Source organism: Pan paniscus, chromosome 6 (genome assembly GCF_029289425.2).
Source record: "Pan paniscus chromosome 6, NHGRI_mPanPan1-v2.0_pri, whole genome shotgun sequence".
Taxonomy (NCBI): domain Eukaryota; kingdom Metazoa; phylum Chordata; class Mammalia; order Primates; family Hominidae; genus Pan; species Pan paniscus.
In genome coordinates this window covers 105,814,875-105,836,796 of record NC_073255.2, presented here as the reverse complement: position 1 = coordinate 105,836,796, position 21,922 = coordinate 105,814,875, and the positions used below count along the sequence as shown (strand labels likewise).

Below are 21,922 nucleotides of genomic sequence, written 5' to 3'. Positions count from 1 at the left end.
CTGAGGGTCCTGTCTGTTAGAAGGAAAACTAACAAACAGAAAGGACATCCACACCAAAAACCCATCTGTACATCACCATCATCAAAGACCAAAAGTAGATAAAACCACAAAAATCGGGAAAAAACAGAGCAGAAAAACTGGAAACTCTAAAAAGCAGAGCGCCTCTCCTCCTCCAAAGGAATGCAGTTCCTCACCAGCAATGGAACAAAGCTGGACGGAGAATGACTTTGACGAGTTGAGAGAAGAAGGCATCAGATGATCAAATTACTCCGAGCTATAGGAGGAAATTCAAATCAAAGGCAAAGAAGTTGAAAACTTTGAAAAAAATTTAGACAAATGTATAACTAGAATAACGAATACAGAGAAGTGCTTAAAGGAGCTGATGGAGCTGAAAGCCAAGGCTCGAGAACTACATGAAGAATGCAGAAGCCTCAGGAGCCGATGCGATCAACTGGAAGAAAGGGTATCAGTGATGGAAGATGAAATGAATGAAATGAAACAAGTTTAGAGAAAAAAGAATAAAAAGAAATGAGCAAAGCCTCCAAGAAATATGGGACTATGTGAGAAGACCAAATCTGCGTCTGATTGGTGTACCTGAAAGTGACGGGGAGAATGGAACCAAGTTGGAAAACACTCTGCAGGATATTATCCAGGAGAACTTCCCCAATCTAGCAAGGCAGGCCAACATTCAGATTCAGGAAATACAGAGAACGCCGCAAAGATACTCCTCGAGAAGAGCAACTCCAAGACACATAATTGTCAGATTCGCCAAAGTTGAAATGAAGGAAAAAATGTTAAGGGCAGCAAAAGAGAAAGGTCAGGTTACCCACAAAGGGAAGCCCATCAGACTAACAGCGGATCTCTCAGCAGAAACTCTACAAGCCAGAAGAGAGTGGGGGCTAATATTCAACATTCTTAAAAAAAAGAATTTTCAACCCAGTTTCATATCCAGCCAAAGTAAGCTTCATAAGTGAAGGAGAAATAAAATACTTTACAGACAAGCAAATGCTGAGAGATTTTGTCACCACCAGGCCTGCCCTAAAAGAGCTCCTAAAGGAAGCACTAAACATGGAAAGGCACAACCAGTACAAGCCACTGCAACATCATGCCAAAATGTAAAGACCATCGAGACTAGGAAGAAACTGCATCAACTAACGAGCAAAACAACCAGCTAACATCATAATGAAAGGATCAAATTCACACATAAAAATATTAACTTTAAATGTAAATGGACTAAATGCTCCAATTAGAAGACACAGACTGGCAAATTGGATAAAGAGTCAAGACCCATCAGTGTGCTGTATTCAGGAAACCCATCTCACGGGCAGAGACACACATAGGCTCAAAATAAAACGATGGAGGAAGATCTACCAAGCAAATGGAAAACAAAAAAAGGCAGGGGTTGCAATCCTAGTCTCTGATAAAACAGACTTTTAACCAACAAAGATCAAAAGAGACAAAGAAGGCCATTACATAATGGTAAAGGGATCAATTCAACAAGAAGAGCTAACTATCCTAAATATATATGCACCCAATATAGGAGCACCCAGATTCATAAAGCAAGTCCTTAGTGACCTACAAAGAGACTTAGACTCCCACACAATAATAATGGGAGACTTTAACACCCCACTATCAACATTAGACAGATCGAGACAGAAAGTTAACAAGGATACCCAGGAATTGAACTCAGCTCTGCAACAAGCGGACCTAATAGACATCTACAGAACTCTCCACCCCAAATCAACAGAATATACATTCTTTTCAGCACCACACCACACCTATTCCAAAATTGACCACATACTTGGAAGTAAAGCTCTCCTCAGCAAATGTAAAAGAACAGAAATTATAACAAACTGTCTCTCAGACCACAGTGCAATCAAACTAGAACTCAGGATTAAGAAACTCACTCAAAACCGCTCAACTACATGGAAACTGAACAACCTGCTCCTGAATGACTACTGGATACATAACGAAATGAAGGCAGAAATAAAGATGTTCTTTGAAACCAATGAGAACAAAGACACACCATACCAGAATCTCTGGGACACATTCAAAGCAGTGTGTAGAGGGAAATTTATAGCACTAAATGCCCACAAGAGAAAGCAGGAAAGATCCAAAATTGACACCCTAACATCACAATTAAAAGAACTAGAAAAGCAAGAGCAAACACATTCAAAAGCTAGCAGAAGGCAAGAAATAACTAAAATCAGAGGAGAACTAAAGGAAATAGAGACAAAAAAAAAACCCTTCAAAAAATTAATGAATCCAGGAGCTGGTTTTTTGAAAGGATCAACAAAATTGACAGACCACTAGCAAGACTAATAAAGAAAAAGAGATGAATCAAATAGATGCAATAAAAAATGATAAAGGGGATATCACCACCAATTCCACAGAAATACAAACTACCATCAGAGAATACTACAAACACCTCTACGCAAATAAACCAGAAAATCTAGAAGAAATGGATAAATTCCTCAACACATACACCCTCCCAAGACTAAACCGGGAAGAAGTTGAATCTCTGAATAGACCAATAACAGGATCTGAAATTGTGGCAATAATCAATAGCTTACCAATAAAAAAGAATCCAGGACCAGATGGATTCACAGCCGAATTCTACCAGAGGTACAAGGAGAAACTGGTACCATTCCTTCTGAAACTATTCCAATAGAAAAAGAGAGAATCCTCCCTAACTCATTTTATGAGGCCAGCATCATTCTGATACCAAAGCCGGGCAGAGACACAACCAAAAAAGAGAATTTTAGACCAATATCCTTGATGAACATTGATGCAAAAATCCTCAGTAAAATACTGGCAAACCGAATCCAGCAGCACATCAAAAAGCTTATCCACCATGATCAAGTGGGCTTCATCCCTGGGATGCAAGGCTGGTTCAATATATGCAAATCAATAAATATAATCCAGCATATAAACAGAACCAAAGACAAAAACCTATGATTATCTCAATAGATGCAGAAAAGGCCTTTGACAAAATTCAACAGCCCTTCATGCTAAAAACTCTCAATAAATTAGGTATTGATGGGACATATCTCAAAATAATAAGAGCTGTCTATGACAAACCCACAGCCAATATCATACTGAATGGGCAAAAACTGGAAGCATTCCCTTTGAAAACTGGCACAAGACAGGGATGCCCTCTCTCACCACTCCTGTTCAACATAGTGTTGGAAGTTCTGGCCAGGGCAATTAGGCAGAAGAAGGAAATAAAGGGTATTCAATTAGGAAAAGAGGAAGTCAAATTGTCCCTGTTTGCAGATGACATGATTGTATATCTAGAAAACCCCACTGTCTCAGCCCAAAATCTCCTTAAGCTGATAAGCAACTCCAGCAAAGTCTCAGGATACAAAATCAATGTACAAAAATCACAAGCATTCTTATACATCAATAACAGACAAACAGAGAGCCAAATCATGAGTGAACTCCCATTCACAGTTGCTTCAAAGAGAATAAAATACCTAGGAATCCAACTTACAAGGGATGTGAAGGACCTCTTCAAGGAGAACTACAAACCACTGCTCAATGAAATAAAAGAGGATACAAACAAATGGAAGAACGTTCCATGCTCATGGGTAGGAAGAATCAATATCGTGAAAATGGCCATACTGCCCAAGGTAATTTATAGATTCAATGCCATCCCCATCAAGCTACCAATGACTTTCTTCACAGAATTGGAAAAAACTACTTTAAAGTTCATATGGAATCGAAAAAGAGCCCACATCGCCAAGTCAATCCTAAGACAAAAGAACAAAGCTGGAGGCATCACGCTACCTGACTTCAAACTATACTACAATGCTACAGTAACCAAAACAGCATGGTACTGGTACCAAAACACAGATATAGATCAATGGAACAGAACAGAGCCCTCAGAAATAACGCTGCATATCTACAACTATCTGATCTTTGACAAACCTGAGAAAAACAAGCAATGGGGAAAAGGATTCCCTATTTAATAAATGGTGCTGGGAAAACTGGCTAGCCATATGTAGAAAGCTGAAACTGGATCCCTTCCTTGCACCTTATACACAAATTAATTCAAGATGGATTAAAGACTTAAACATTAGACCTAAAACCATAAAAACCCTAGAAGAAAACCTAGGCATTACCATTCAGGACATAGGCATGGGCAAGGACTTCATGTCTAAAACACCAAAAGCAATGGCAACAAAAGCCAAAATTGACAAATGGGATCTAATTAAACTAAAGAGCTTCTGCACAGCAAAAGAAACTACCATCAGAGTGAACAGGCAACCTACAGAATGGGAGAAAATTTTTGCAATCTACTCATCTGACAAAGGGCTAATATCCAGAATCTACAATGAACTCAAACAAATTTACAAGAAAAAAAAAACAACCCCATCAAAAAGTTTGCAAAGGATATGAACAGACACTTCTCAAAAGAAGACATTTATGCAGCCAAAAGACACACAAAAAAATGCTCATCATCACTGGCCATCAGAGAAATGCAAATCAAAACCACAATGAGATACCATCTCACACCAGTTAGAATGGCAATCATTAAAAAGTCAGGAAACAACAGGTGCTGGAGAGGATGTGGAGAAATAGGAACACTTTTACACTGTTGGTGGGACTGTAAACTAGTTCAACCATTGTGGAAGTCAGTGTGGCGATTCCTCAGGGATCTAGAACTAGAAATACCATTTGACCCAGCCATCCCATTACTGGGTATATACCCAAAGGACTATAAATCATTCTGCTATAAAGACACATGCACACGTATGTTTATTGCAGCATTATTCACAATAGCAAAGACTTGGAACCAAGCCAAATGTCCAACAATGATAGACTGGATTAAGAAAACGTGGCACATATACACCATGGAATACTATGCAGCCATAAAAAATGATGAGTTCATGTCCTTTGTAGGGACATGGATGAAATTGGAAATCGTCATTCTCAGTAAACTATCGCAAGAACAAAAAACCAAACACCGCATGTTCTCACTCATAGATGGGAAGTGAACAATGAGAATACATGGACACAGGAAGGGGAACATCACACTCTAGGGACTGTTGTGGGGTGGGGGGAGTGGGGAGGGATAGCATTAGGAGATATACCTAATGCTAAATGACGTGTTAATGGGTGCAGCACACCAGCATGGCACATGTATACATATGTAACTAACCTGCACATTGTGCACATGTACCCTAAAACTTAAAGTATAATAATAATAATAAAAAGAAACATTACAAAGCTACTTTCACAGCCTCGTTTTACACTGAGATATAAATTCTTGAAGCTAATTATACTAATGTGCCTGTTCTCTACTGGTATATTTTCCTGATAGATTTAAACTAGTATATGAAGATCGTTTGGAGGCATGAAGATTTCATGGAGTATGGGTAACATCCACCTCCTAAGAAATAAAAAAGTTATAAAAGAATATAAATATTTTATATTAACATATTAATCAATGTTTTAATTTATATAATAGATGTTTAAACTTACTTATTTTATTTTCTATATTTTATATTTACATATAAATTTATATTAACATAATTAATCCATATTAAATAATATGAATATTTTAGATTAGGTTGTTAGTCCATAAAAGTAAGATAAAAACTAGAAATTTATTTTTAATTTTTAGACAAAATATCTGGGGCTTAGCTATAGGAAAAAAAAAAAGGTTGTTGTCCTTAGTTCAAAACCATAGTTTAAAAAAATCAAACCCTAAAAATAAACAGTAAGAGAAATCCTTGGCTGAATATGCCATATGAATTCAAATCCATCAGAAATAGTAGATGTCACTCTCTCAGAAGACATACATCATTGTCTTAAAGAAAATGCAGCTCCAGGCAGCGAATGACAAAGTCTGGTGAATAAAGTCACACAAAAAGGTTAAATAGCTTGAATTTATTTTTGTTGGAAAAGACAGGGCTATAAAGTGACATGAATGATTTTGTCACAGTGATTATAGTGGCCTCAAGACAGCAAGGAGACTTTATGTGGTAGAATGTCAGTATGCCAATCATTGTCCAAGTTCCTGTCATTTTATTTGGCTGTCTCCCTCCCCTCGTCATCATGGCCCTGCCTTTCCTAATAGGCTTTGCCTTTCCTAATAAATCCTGACTCAGATTTGAAGCAAGAGGGACAGCTACTTCAATTCAAACACTCACTGTGAGAGCCCGGCCATACCAACACAGGCCCTGGCTCTGCTGGGCCAGGAGGGTTATAAGTGCAGGAAGAGGAGGAAAGAATTTAGGGCTTTAGCCATAAAAGTAGAATGAGGTCCACGATCCTCTCCATGCCATCCCAACCAAAGCATTACATAATCCAGAGAAAATAAATATTGTAACTCTTGGAACTATCTCAGAAGTACATACAATCACTAACAAATGGTCACAGAACTTTTTTCCTGAATTTTTGGTGAAAGAAAATTGAAACAAAAGTAGACCATAAATATTTACTGAGCACCAACTGTGTGTCAGGCACAGTGCTAAGCAGTGCACAAACAATAGTGAATATGAATAACCAATTGTGAGCCCAACATTACAATCTGTTTCATAAGAACACCTTCTACTAACACCCAAGTTATCGGCGCCCCAATCCCCTCCTTAATGGACACATAAGCATGCACAACTTTATGCCAAGCCTATGAGGCAAGTTTTACTTTTAGAATACCTATAAAAATGCCTGGTCATTCCTTTATACTGAATATGAATCCTGTAGCAATGTAGCAATGGATCCCTATCCTGTAGCAATGGATTACTGTCAAAGACTTTGAAAAATGACATGATCAGCAAATGTAGAGGGTAAACTAAGCATATAATTTAAAGCTTAAATCCAGGGGATTATGAGCAGTGAGAACTAGGAAAATGATTTTAGGAAGGAGATTATTCCAGCAATAAAGGGCAGAAGGGACATTAAAATCCACATTCACAGAGGAGAATGAATGAGGAGCAATTCAAGGGGCACAACAGAAACAAATGAATGGAAAAAAAGAAAAACCTCACAAAATATAGGTTTACAAGTAAGTAGTAAAATGGAAAGCGTGTTGAATTATAACACATTTTCTAAATCCCAAAATAAGTCCAGCAATGTGCTACAGGGATGGTTCCCAACATTGAATGTAAATAACCTTTCAGAGACTTGTTTTTACTTCAGTTGCATAGAGAAACAGACGCTTGACAGAAATAGAGTAGGGGGAAATACAAAATAAACCAAGGGTCATACCGAATGAGAAAAGAGCAAAGCTATGTACACAGGAAAACGGAAAGAGGCTGCAGGAAAGTGACAGAGCCTATACTGAGGGATGATGAAAGAAAGAGAAGAAGAAAAAAGAGAAGAAACAATTGTCCAGGGAAAACCTGATGTAATGTTGGGGGTATGGGAGCATTAATGAAGAAACAGGGCCCTCTATAAGTCATGGCATCAACAATTTCATTCAGTCAATATTTGCTTGTTGAGCACCTGTTATGTACAAGGCTCTGTCTGTGCTCAACGATGGAAAGAAATACAAATGAAGATGAGGGTCCATGCCTTCATTCCATGTTATTGCGTGTAATTAAATTAAAATAATTTTTATTCCATAACCCTAAAATAACTGCAAAGTTCATCATTTCATAATCAGAACACTTAAGAAAACGCCCAAAACACTCATCAAAGACCACAAGTAGATGTCATATTAAATTGATTATGAATAAATAGTACTTTTCCCTCGTTACTATGAGAGAACATTGTCTATTCAAGATTATTAAGAACTATAAGAACATCACGCTAAACTTGTCTCAGAAATTAAATTAAGTGAAAATTCCTAGTATCTCGGCACCAATATCCTCTCCCCACCACTTTTTTTTTTTTACTTTAGAGGATTCTGAGAGTCAACGAAAACTGCTATACACTGTGGTTTGAAATAGTCTTACCTCTAGTAACTTACCTAGCCAGAATGGCTTCACCTTTGGTGACAGCAATGAACACTTCTTGAATTTCCCCTATCTTCTTATCACTCAATATCTGTCCAAGTTAGAAGGTACTTTCACGAGGAAATAATTCAGAAAAAAAGCTATGTACTATTTATAGCTAAAGCAGATATACAGGATCATAAAAAGTGAGAACATTTTTGTAGTCCTGAATCAAAGCTTTCATAATCTTTTTTTTATAATTTCAACTTTTATTTTAGATTCAAGGGATACATGTGCAGGTTTGTTACACTGGTATATTGAGTGATGCTGAGATTCGGGATATGAATGATCCTATCACGCAGATGCTGAGCATAGTACCCAGCAGTTAGTTTTTCAACCCTTGCCCCTCTCCTTCCCTTCCTCTCTCTTAGTCCCCAGTATCTACCATTGCCATTTTGATGTCCATGAGTATCCAATGTTTAGCTCCCACTTATACGTGAGAATATACAGTATTTGGTTTTCTGTTCCTGTATTAATTCACTTAATATAATGGCCTCCCGCCACATCTGTGTGGCTGCAAAGGATATAATATCATTATTTTTAAGGCTACATAGTATTCCATGGTATATATGTACCATATTTTCTTTATCCAGTCCACCATGAATGAGCACCTAGGTTGATTCCCTGACTTTGCTGTTGTGAATAGTGCAATGAACATGAGTGCATGTGTCTTTTTGGTAGAATGATTTATTTTCTTTTGGCTATACATAGACCAGTGGAACACAATAGAGAGCCCAGAAACAAAGCTGCATACCTCCAGCCATCTGATCTTCAACAAAGTGGGCAAAAATAAGCCATGGGGAAAGAACTCCCTCTTCAATAAACAATGCTGGGATAGCTGGCTAGTTATATGCGGAAGAATGAAACTGGACCCCTAACTTTCACCATATATAAAAATTAACTCAAGATGCTTCAAACTATAAGAATCTTAGAAGAATACCTAGAGAACACCATTCTGGAAATCGGCCTTGAGAAAGAATTTATGACCAAGTCCTCAAAGCAATTGCAACAAAAACAAAATTGTCAAGTAGGACATAATTAAACTCAAGAGCTTCTGCACAGCAAAAGAAACTATCAACAGAGTAAACAGATAACTTACAGAATTCAACAAAATATTAGCAAACTATGCATCCAATGAAAGTGTAATATCCAGAATCTATAAGGAACTTAATTCAACAAGCAAAAAATAAATAATCCCAATAAAACATAGGCAAAAGACATAGACACTCCTCAAAAGCAGACATACAAGCAGCCAACAAACAAGTAAAAAAAATGCTCAACATCACTAATCATCAGAGAAATGCAAATCAAAACCACAATGAGATACCATCTCACATCAGTCAGAATGGCTATTATTAAAAAGTCAAAAAAACAGATGCTGATGAGGGTAAGGAGAAAAGGGAACACTTACACACTCTTGGTGGGAATGAACTTATTCAGCCACTGTGGAAAGCAATTTGGAAATTTCTTAAAGAACTTACAACAGAACTACCATTCAATCCAGCAGTCTATTACTGGATATACATCCAAAACTTTCATCATCTTTGATGATGTTAAGGTTTCTACCAAAGTCAATAAAGTTCTTCCTAAGAAATAATGGCTTCAGCTGGGCGTAGTGGTTCACGCCTGTAACCCTAGCACTTTGGGAGGCCGAGGCGGGTGGATCACGAGGTCAGGAGTTCAAGACCAGCCTGGCCAAGAAGGTGAAACCCTGTCTCTACTAAAAATACAAAAAATTAGCTGGGTGCGGTGGCAGGCGCCTGTAATCCCAGCTACTCGGGAGGCTGAGGCAGGAGAATCGCTTGAACTCGGAGGGTGGAGGTTGCAGTGAGCTGAGATGGCACCACTGCACTCCAGCCTGGCGACAGAGTGAGACTCCATCTCAAAAAAAAAAAAAAAAAGAAAGAGAAGAAAAGAAATAATTGGCTTCATTCTTCAGCATACTGGCAAATTTGTAAATATATCTGTTTTTCAAAATCCTATCCTTATTAAACACTTACTTAAAGTTTTTCTGGAAGGCACATGAAAGCATTCCTAACTATTTGTAAGCTGCAGCTAATACCAACCTTGAAAATTCACAATCTATGGCAAACCATGACTGACACCAAAATTATCCATCTCAGTAAGAATGAATTTTCCAAATTCTAACTTAGGGACTCTTCATTTACACAACATACATTTATTTAACACATACCACATGCTATTCAAAATAAGATGTTGCTCATTTTGTACAAACTGATTTTTTAGAGTATGAAAAACTCCTGCATAAATTAGGAAATCAATATTTAATGGTCTCATCTCCTGATCCATGCAAGGCACAGTGTCTAAAGTCTAAACTGTAAAATGGGGAGAAGTGTGAAGCCCCTTAAAGCATTCTCTCACTAGCCTGCAGACCTTTACAAAGACCAAGAAGAAGAAGAAAGAGGTGAAAGACAAGAAGGTAAAGAAAGAGGAGGAAGAAATAATAAAAAGAAAAAGAAAAAAACACACACACATAGAATAGGAAGGAAGAAGAAGAAGGAAGGAGGAGGAACTGAATACTTAAAGCTCATGTGTGGATGAGAACAAGACTGACTAAAAAAAAAAACAAAAACAAAAAAACACAAGTTTCCCTTTAAAGACCTAAGACACAGATCAAGGGTGGAGCCAGAAACTCAGAAAGTGCTTCAGACTCTTTCAGGTAGCTCTTTCTAGTTGAGCCAGAAGGATACTGACCTGACCAGCCTAGTATCTTCTCTTGATCATTTGCTCTCTGATTTCCCTGAGCCTCACCTGCCACCACCCTTTTACCTACAGCCTGTTCCTGACCATATCTGATGATCCTAGATCATTCCTCAGGTAACTGCTCGCCTCGCTCCCTCTCCAGCCTACTTTAGATTAATACCACCAAGCTATGTGTAGCCTCAACTGCCACTTATGCCTGCTGAGGAGCCACAGCTGAGTTCCTCAACAGAACACTAACAGGATATCCCAAAGGCATTAAAAATCCACTAGGGAAATCAAAGAAATCTGCAGAACCAGGTTCTGTCAAGTGGTAGCTCTTCCTGTAGCATCATGCTGTTTAATCCAAAGAAAGAAAAACCACATAGAGAAAAAAGCTTGAGCAATGACCAAATTGTGTGTACCAGCAAATTGTGTGTACCAGCCTGACCCCCAACATCCTAACCTCATCCTAACCTTGAAGTGCCTAGGTTCAAATCCCCTAACCTTTCTAGTGGAGGAAATGAAGGCAATTCCCCCGAAACAAACCTACTTAAAAGGCAAATTGAAAAAAAAAATAAAGCAGAATAGAAATTGACCAACTAGAGGTAAAAGCTAGAGACATGGGGCAGTGTGAAGCAGAATAAGTGGTCTCACAAAACTCAACCAGGAGTTCTGCCTCAGCTAGAAAATTTTAAAATCACTTGCAAAATGTGAGCTCTCAAGGCCTATCTGCAGAAAAGCACCATCGATTTCTCATCTTCAAAGAGTTATCTAACAATCTTTACTTGAGACAAAAAATGCAACAAAAGGGCAATTATTGCTAAGTGCTAAAATCCCCTAGTACAAAATTAAATTTTAAAAAGGAGAAGAAAAATGTTCATTTAACCTTGCTGATACATGATTCTGAAAATCTCTTCAACACAAATAACAAGCATATTTAGGGGTAGGGGAGAATGATTTACGTTCTTTATTCCTTCTCTTTCCAGTTAGAACCGCTGATATTTCTGGATCATGGTACAAAATTTTCAATTTTATTTTCAAAATCAAGTTACAGAGAACAGTCTGTCCTGGGGGAAACAAAACAAACTTCTATTTTAAAAGGAACTCTAATGATAAAATCAAAAGTAAAGGATAGCCAGAAGTCAAAAATCATTTTTATATAAAATATTTCTATTTTAAAAAATACAGCATGTTGTACTCTATTTTAATTATATGTAAAATAACTGCAAGTTAGCTAGGGAGGAGACCTGGGCCAGACCAAGAAATAATGTTAGGTATGTTCCAACACAGAGATAAATGGGAAACCACATGTCAAATAAGTAGTAAAGATTATAAAAGATTATTTTATGTTGATGTCTAACATTTTGAGAATCCTATTCCCACTTCTACCACTTATTACCTGTATAACCTTAGGCAGGTTAATTAACTTCAGTTTCCTCATCTTCAAATGGGTATAACAGTATCTACCTCATAATGAGAGATAATGCATGTAAATCACTCAATACAATGCCTGGTACATGACAAAAAAAGTTATATATTATTTATATTTTGTATATATTATATATTTATACTTATATATTATAAATGTTTATATTTATTTAAGTTAATAAATACTAATCCTTATTTTTTCAACTATTTCCCCCAATGTTTGCTTGCAAGTGCTTTTATTATCAAAGTAAACACATTCAACTACATGTTTTCAGAAGCTATCATTTTTTGTTATTATTGATTACATATCTCTTTTACCTGAATGATATCACGTTTGGGACTCTGGTACTGCTAGTTCTATGAAGGCATAAAAGATACTTTGTATTTTTTCTTTTGGAGAAAAATATATGAATATGGATCCCTGCTTAGCAATTAATGTTTCTACCTATGAAACTTTGACCACAAAAAGGCATATACAATTTTGGTGTTGATTGCTGAATACTAATATGTGACTTACGATGAACAAGTGTAACAGAGAGTGTACATATCTACAAACAAAAAGGACACGTGTCCTTCAAGAGGTGTTTTTCACCATTTAAATGTCAGATATCCTCACAAATTCCATTTTCATTTTCAAGATAATAAAAATGAAACATTCCTGTTGTGCTCTGCAAGCTTCTTCACTATTGTCTAACTTTAAAATGTATATATTTTTCAGGCACTGAAAGTCATATATAGTTCCAATGGGGTAAATGTAAGAAATCTGACTCCAGCAGCATTTAATGGCATCTAAAGAATCGTTGGTGGCCCCCTTCCATAAGACCAGTCTAGCATAGTAGTTAAGCACATAGGCAGTGCGGTGGAGCTGAAGTGCCTAGGTTCAAATCCCCTATCAGCTTTGTGACTTTACAGATAAGTATTACCTGTCACACATGATTTTTTTGAGGACGCAATGAATTAATGTACATCAAGTATTCAGAAGACCATTTGGCACAGAAAAGGTAGCCATGTAAGTTACCATATATTTAGCTATTTTAGTATATAACATATATAGTGACACTATTAAAAGTATTTTTCTCTTTTTATCATTTCCTTTTCCTTCCACCTTCTCACCATTCCCCTCAAGGACTCTACCTTTTCTTCTGCTCCATCCCCCACCCCCAGTTTTATGAACATCTATCTTCTTTCCCTTTGGGGCTTATCCATGCTACTTAATGATAAATATGGCCCTATCTAATTAGCCCCACTGGAGTTAGGGAATACTACCGACCTTACAGATTCCTGTTCTCAGTGTGTTGTGAGAAAAAAGCAGGCCTCTCTCCAAGTTCTTCTAAGGGACTCTATTTGTTAAAAACAACAGGAGAACTCTTGGCATTCTTTGCAATATGAGAAAGCAAATAAAAATAGGAACATTTTTTATCAACCTATAAGCTCTTAGAGTCATTCATAGTTAGTTTCCTATGTGTAGCTATACAGAAGTGATGAAAGACTGATTCCTTCTGTGCACCATAACCTCATTAGGTAGAATTTTAAAGATACGAAAAATACATATATATACAAATTGGGATTTCATAGCATAAAAACAAGACTAAGGGAAACTCCTACGATTCTGAATTTTACTTTTTTTTTACAATTTAATTGGAAAAGAAGATGGTTGGTAGGAGAATAAAAATTCATTGTGAAATGTCTCCTATTTATAGCAGTAGAACAAAGTTCTGATTGGTGGCAAAAGGTTATCAATATTGAGCCACTTACTTTAACAAATGCACAGTATAAAAAAAAAAGTTTGTGCTACCCTCGCAAAATACTTCCAAAGTTGTAATTCCTAGGAGCCATTTTCCGCCAGGGAAGCAGTACTGCAGACAATTTACCATCAAGCTGACTCAGTGCTCCTCAATGAAACAGCACAATGTAAAGTACAGCTCATCCATGCATAGGAATATGTATAAGTACATCAATAAAAATGGAGCACACCTACTGCTTGCCATCTTGCTGCCATTTGGCATTTTTCCCATTTGTTACTGGTTATCAAAACTATGACAAACTGTAGATCTATGTCCTTGGCACTTTAGTACTTGGGAAGCTATAACACTTCCTAGGGAAAGAGCCAGAGGAAAAAAAGTAGCCCGTCTATTCACTGACAACAAAGGCTTCCAACAAAAAGAAATTTTGCTCCTTGTAGAAATATATAATCACTGGGTAAAAAACAAAGTATTAAAAATGTATGAGGTGAAAACACAACAAAATAAACCACAAAATAACATCCTGGATGTAAATCTGTGATGCTTAGTTGACAAAAAAGAATCATTAAGGTGCTTATTCAAAAAATAGCAATTATGTGTATCAAACAATGAGTAGTATCAAACCATCAGTAAGACTCAGTAGGTGATATCTTGCCTACACAGAAGTCCAGGTAAAAGTATAAGTTTTATCCTTTTACCTGCAAACATACAATTCTTTCAGCACAAATAATTTCAAGACAGAAGAAAGGCTCTCAATATTTTGAATATTCTAGGCCTGAATGCTATTTTCCAGGAATGAAATTACTTTAGACTAGGTAAACAACTTTGAAGATAGCAAGGCTACCCACAATCAAATATAATTACTTTGACTACCATTTCTAGGACTTTGTGGCATAATAAGCTTTCAGTAGTGGGCTGATCCTCCCACTTGTGATAAAAATAAAGTATATGCATTCAAGTAACCATACAGTAAAGAAATCATTTACAATATGTACTTATATCAACAGAATTACTATTTAAAACCAATCAAATTGTCAACATTTAAAAGAACTACAATGAAAATTTCTTCTAAAATTTTTCTGTCCCAATTTGGGGATGAAAATTGAAACAAGGACACATTAAGAGTAAAATTAATGTGGTTTATGTCATTGTAGTTCTTGGAAGCTTTCTGAAACATTAAGTAATACATTGCTGATTTCCATACTCTTTTTAACCTTTTAAAAAATTGACATATAATAACTATACATATTTATGGGGTACATAGTGATGTTTTGATGCATACAATGCATACTGATCAGATCAGGGTAATCAGCATATCCATCTTGGTGAATGGCTTGATTTTTTTTTTTTTTTTTTTTTGAGATAAAGACTTGCTCTGTCGCCCACACTGGAGTGCAGTGGCACCATCTCTGCTCACTGCAACCTCCGCCTCCCAGGTTCAAGTGATTCTCATGCCTCAGCCTCAGGACTACAGGTGCCCACCACCACACCAGGCTAATTTTTGTACCCTTCATAGAGGCGGGTTTCACCATATTGGCCAGGCTGGTCTTGAATCCTGACCTCAAATGATCCACCTACCTCGGCCTCCCAAAGTGCTGGGATTACAGGTGTGGGCCACCGTGCCCAGCCAATGGCTTGCTCTTAACAAGTGAAAAGTAATTCCTGAATTAGGTTAGATAACCTATAAGGTCTCTTCTATCTCTGGGACTATTTGATTCCACTTAGTTAAATATAAATTTGAGTAATTTCTAACATACTTCTGGGACTATGTTAAACTCAGGTAATTAAGGCACCATTTTGCATTCAAGTGATGTCATAAAATATCTAAATAGTACTCAAGCAGCCTGAAGGAGTTAATGTTATTTAACAAAGACTCATATAGTGCTTACTCTATGCCCAGCATTGTTGTAAGTGCATTATAAATATTAACTCATTTATAGTTATTTTCAGTATATTTACTAAGTTCTTATGAATCTTAAAGATTATGTGAACATTTACTAGTGAACTAAAGTACACAGCTACAGTCATGTGCTCTTTGAAATTAAAATTATTCATTCTAACAATTAGGATTATCTGACAATAACATGAATCTGGTCAGTTAACTCTCCTAACTGAAATCCTTTGACTGCCTTCAGGACAAATTCCAAATTCCTCAGCAAGTCATGAAAGTGCCACAGCATCTACTCTTTGCTTTCCTGTTTTATCTTATCTGTCCCTGAAATCTTTACTATTTGCAATTAACAAAAACATACCCTGATTCCCTTGTACCTATGTACTTACTGCCTCTTTGGTTGGATATGCTCACCCTTCCTTTTAATGTAGCAATTCCAAACTCACCCTTGAAACACGGCTTCCCCAGAGATCCCACCCTGACTGCTCACCTGGGTTAAGTACTAGCCTTCTCTGCCTCCGCTGGCCTCTGTGATCACCTCCAGAAAATCACAAGGCAAAGTATAACTGTTTATTCACCCACTCATCTTCCACGTCTTTAAGAATTCCTTAAAAGAAAACTGTGTCTTTTATCTCTAAATGCCCACAGTCTTGCATAAAAATTGGTACAGAGTAGGAGCACAAGTAAATAAATGCCTTTTAGGCCAGCCGCGGTGGTTCACGCCTGTAATCCCAGCACTTTGGGATGCCAAGGTGGGCGGATCACAAGGTCAGGAGATTGAGACCATCCTGGCTAACATGGTGAAACCCTGTCTCTACTAAAAATACAAAAAATTAGCCAGGTGTGGTGGCACGCGCCTGTAGTCCCAGCTACTCGGGAGGCTGAGGCAGGAGAATCGCTTGAACCAGGGAGGTGGACCTTGCAATGAGTCGAGATTGTGCCGCTGCACTCCATCCAGCCTGGACAAGAGAGTGAGACTCCATCTCAAAAGAAAAAAATAAATAAAATAAATAAATAAATGCCTTTTAAAGAAACAAATCAACAAATCTATATAAGCTTTTTGAGTTCACAGAAAATCACCTTGATTTTATTTATGAAGTAGAAAGGAAGTTGATAAACGTATCTATGGGTGGCCAGGCATGGTGGCTCATGTCTGTAATCCCAGCACTTTGGGTGGCCGAGGTGGGAGGATCACCTGAGGTCAGGAGTTCTAGACCAGCCTGGCCAAAATGGTGAAACCCTGTCTCTACTAAGAATACAAAAATTAGCTGGGCATGGTGGTGGGTGCCTGTAATCCCAGTTATTCAGGTGGCTGAGACAGGAATATCACTTGAACCCAGGAGGTGGAGGTTGCAATAAGCTGAGATCACGCCATAGCACTCCAGCCTGGGTGACAGAGCAAGACTCCATCTCACAAAAAAAAAAAAAAAAAAAAAAAAAAAAATCTATGGGTATCTAAAATTAAAATGCCATAAATTAGATCTATTTAAGTATTAGAGAAATAACAAGGGCCATAAAAAATCAACTTATGTTTTTCGATCCAATGATTGCTCTTAGGGAAACTAGAAATGCCAATAGTGCAAGAAAACTCCTCTGTTTCCTAACTGTAGGAAAAGTTGGCCTAAGATAAACAGGTCTTTAAAATTTTGTCAGATTTGGTCCTAGTTGTCAATGATTTCCACCTGTAGTTTAAGCAGCATGGTAAAGTGCAGTGGCTCCCAAGTGATACAGACATCAACATGTACTATGTGTACCTTACTATGTACACATATCCCAGGCACTGGGATAACGTTTTGTAATAATTACTATAAGATGGTATCATTGCTTTCATTTCTGACTTGAATTAATCATCTATTCATACTTTTAAACCTAAATCCTACCAATTCATTCATACTTCACCAAAAACCAGTCATTCTTCTCTATTGTGATGTTTATTGCTATAGGGAGTAGAAGCTCTATGAACCCAAAATAGCTTTCCACCCCAAGTCAAGAGTCCTGTGAATCAAAAAACTGCACAAGTGGTGCTCCATAAATGGGGAGAAAAGGAGGACTGACCTCCTCCACTTTTCAAAAGTGGTGGTCTTTCACCAACACAGAAAAGGCAAGAAGTACCCAAAGACATTTCCAGCATGAGTCAGAGATTCTGTGAGTTTCCAGGTTCAATCCTGTCATTTTCTTTTTCTGTATCTCTACTTCCCTCAGTCTCTCTTCCTCTCCTAGAAAGTCTTTGTGAATTGTTTTAAAGCACTGGCTACAACAGCAAAATCTTGACTCTGAGCAACTCTACAAGATGAAAGACTCCATGTCTTCACTGAAAAAACTGCAAGGGGAAAAAAAAGAAATTGAGGGGAAAGAACCACACATTAAAAGACCTTTTAGAAAACAAAAAAACAGGCTAGGCCCCCACAACTCACACCTGTAATCCCAGCATTTTGGGAGGCCGAGGCCGGCAGATGATTTGAGCCCAGGAGTTCAAGGCCAGCCTGCGCAACATGGTGAAATCCCATCTTTACAAAAACAAATTTTTAATTAGCCAGATAAGGTGGCACATGCCTGTAATCCAAGCTACTCAGGAAGCTGAGGTGGAAGGATCACTGGGGCCCAAGAGGTCAAGGCTGCTGTGAGCCATAATCGTGCTACTGCACTCCTGTCTGGGTGACAGAGTGAGACCCTGTCACAAAAAATAAATAAATAAACTAATTGCAATCTACAGACATTATCTGGGTCCTGGTCCAGACAAACTTACTTAAATATATACTCTAAATATACACTCTCTCTCTCTCTCTATATATATATATAATATATATACACACACATATAAACATTCACACACATACATATACATATATACATACATATTTATGAGAACTGGAAATTTGAAAAACAGGATATTTGATAGTAGTAAGAAATTACTCCTAATTTTTGAAAATACAGTAACATGGTTGCATTTTTAAAAGAATCCTTACTGTTTAGTGGTAAATTCCTATAATTTTTACGAATGAAATGATATGATTTGCTTCAATACAATATAGAGAGGGAAAGGAAATAGAAAAAGAAATACGTAGGGTATAGACAAAACAAGATTGGCCATGAGTTGCTAATTGTTGGAGCTGGGGGTTCATTAACTTATCCTACTCTTTTGTGTTTGAAATTTTTTATAATAAAAGGTTGCAAATGGTGTGAAAATACCCTTCCACAGAAATAATCTTAATTAATTGAAAAATACGATGACATAGGGAAACTATGGCCCCTGCTTCTTCAGTTTTACCATTGAAACGAGTCAAAATGGAAAAGGAAAATAGGCATTTACCAAACATTAATTCACATAAAAGAATCCTTCATTAAAAGCTTAACATATTGGGATTTTCTACTAAAATAATCTTTGATGGATATTATGTAGCCCTTTAAGCTAATTTCCCACCTTCTATTAACAAAATGTTAACAGTACCAACTACTTGGCTACAAATACAGATTTAAGTAATATTTTCTATTTTTACATATTTCACACATACAGAAAAGTTAGTATAATTATCACATCATCAAGATATATCTTAAAGCACTGATGAATATATTTATACATGTGAAAAGGTTTGGCTTGCCATTGCTTCAGTCAAGTTTACAAAAATTTTCAAGTACATGAACAAGTCCTATCTTAATATGGACTTAAAGGTGGGTGAACTGCCTGATCAGCTGATGTGTAGAAATAGAAAAATACACAGCCCCAGAAGTATTTACTTAAATTTGTCAATAAATTCACAGTAATTTTCAGGCATATCTGTTAATGTGTGATCTTGATTTAAATACAGATACAGTGATAAAAACTAGATTTTTAAAAACGTAATTTATAAATGCTCAACAAACAGCACAGCCCTAATTAAACCAAGAGAACTGCTACCAATAAAGAAAGTGGGAGGAGGACACCTTTTCTAGAAGGTAGGGGTGAATGGGCATATCTCTGGTGGCCACAAACGTGTGCGAATAGAACCTTAAAGTTCAGCTTGTTTTTACAGTTGGGTTTCTTAAGAACGTCTAGCCTTGTTTTTTTCCAATTTTTTCTTACAGTGTCAACCTTGGGTTAAATCACTTATGAAGTCTCTTTGAGGAGTAAAACAACAACAATGATGATTCAAACCCTGCCCAAATACTACCTCCCCTCTCCCTGTGCATGCCTGGCTTTTGCTTGACAGATGTCAGAGGGCTTTCCGCCTGTTCTCTCAGCTCACCGCACTGCTGAAGGCACCCCGCACAAACTCCCCTCGGGCAAAGCCCTCGGCCTGTGGTTATTTTGGTTCTTTTTTGTACCCTTTTCCCCTTCTTTTTTGCACAGGGAGCGCCATGCATGACTCGCATCGGGACCGAACTCATTTCACCCAAGAAGACATGGGATCTCCAGGGCAACCGAGCGCAATCGTGGGGTCTCGGGTGGGCCGGGAGGCGCGGAGGACCACCTCCCGGACCGAGCCTCTCACCTGCCGGCCACCGGGGTCGCCCCGCACCCGCGTGTCGAGCGCGTCGTGCCGACTTTCGTCTTCGCCGCCCGAGCGGTAGATGAGGCGCAGTGGCACGATGCTCTGGCGCTCCAGGAAGCGGTTTTCCTTCCTCTTCTCTAGCTCCATCAATGAGGCGTCTCCTCCAGGCAGGAACCGGGAAAGGAGGGAGTGGAGAGAAAAGGCGAAAATAATGACCCTGACCCGCACTCCTCCATCCTGCCGTCCTACGTCTCCCCTACGAAAATCCCCACCGCCCCCTCCCTCTCGGAACCCAACTGGGAAGGACGCAGAGACACCAGCCGGAGAGCCTTGGACCAGCTCATCCGAGAGCAACCAGGAGCGGGGCCCAGAAGCAGGGCACCCCTTTCCCATTCTCCCCATTCCTCTTCAGAAGGAGAAAAACAGGCTTTGACCGAAGGCTTCTAGTGCATCTGCGCGCCTCCACACATATATTTTTGCTCCACTTCTCACCACCCTCCCGAATTTAAAAAAAAAAAAGAAAGAAAAAAATCTCCCCGCGCACTCGGGAAATGGGGATGCCCCCTTTTCAATACGCCTGAGGGCTCCAAAGATTCCCGGGAAATGGTATGGCCCAAAGGCACAGAGGACGGCTAACTTACCTGCCTGGCCGCAGCGCGCCGGAGGGCAGGTCCCCAGGACACAGAGCAGCAAGAAGGGCACGGACACAGCCACCGCCGCCTGCATGGTGCTGCCGTCAGCCCGCCTCGCCCGAGACGCTCAGCTCCTCATGCCGGCGCCGCCGAGTCCGTTTCCCTCGCTCCGCGCCCCCGGGGTCCTCGCGGCCACCTCCACCCAGCCCCGGCCGGTGCTGCGGCGGCCGTGGCGCTGCAACCTCCACCGCGGCTCAGTGCTGCATTGTGCTCCGCGGGCGCTTCCGCTGGCGGGGGGAGCGAGCGAGTGCTGCATTGGGCGGTTGGCTGTAGCTAAGTGGTTTCTAGCGCCTCCCACCTCATCCCCTGGCAAAGGCTCGGGCGGGCTACAAGAGCTCGGCAGGGAGCGAGCGCCCGGTGCACTCGCCCCCCGCGCGCAGGCAGGGGCGCGCGCAGGAGAGTCAGCTGGGAAATGTAGTTCTCTCTCCGTGTCCCGCTTGTCTCCACGACGGCACGGACCGTCGCGACCTCGTGACTGTGAGGTCCTCTATATCCCGCAGACTGGAGGGGCGGGAGGGAAGGGCAAAAGAAAGAGATCAGCACTGGACCGCCTCCTGGCATCCGAGATGCACCAACTGGGCCGTTACAACAGCCGGTATTCATCTGCATCGTCCTTAAAGAGCTGTTCTGTTTCCCACAGATTAGTAGTTACTTAAGTTATCAGGAGAACCATACCCTCACGAATACAGTGCTAGTGAATTATTCAACAAATACAGATTGAGGATATACTGTGTACCCAGCGGTTGACAACCGGAAGGACACGGGGATCAGAGGCACCTGTTCTTGGGTAAAGTTGAGCAGACAGACCACTTTTTTTTTTACAATACAGTGTGAAAAGTGTCATGGTTACACCTAGAGGACCATTAATTCAGTCCAGGGAGTCAAAGAGGACCTCCCAGGGAAGGTCTCTGCAGGTAATTGAGGGATGATTTAGCTTAACTCTCCGGGATATTTTTGTTCTTTACTGCCAGACAGCCTCAAAACTCTACCAGATATGGGGAACTCATTTTTCTCAGGCTGCTTATTCCATTTTCCTCTGATTCAAAATGATAGA

At 39.1% G+C, this 21,922-nt stretch overlaps 1 protein-coding gene across 32 annotated transcripts in view; it reads right to left on the bottom strand.

Annotated features, from left to right (window-relative positions):
• The window catches only part of ADAM22 (ADAM metallopeptidase domain 22), a 269,082-nt gene extending 247,923 nt beyond the window's left edge, over positions 1–21,159 (bottom strand). For 6 of the 32 annotated variants that reach the window (XM_008976293.3, XM_008976298.3, XM_008976295.3 and 3 more), the window contains exon 1: positions 20,177–20,811. In XM_008976293.3, the coding sequence (XP_008974541.2) occupies positions 20,177–20,578 (402 nt within the window). In that variant the 5' untranslated portion in view covers positions 20,579–20,811. The other 26 variants (XM_055114647.2, XM_057302900.2, XM_057302901.2 and 23 more) reach the window with 19 other exon arrangements.
• Positions 21,160–21,922: the final 763 nt, after the last annotated feature.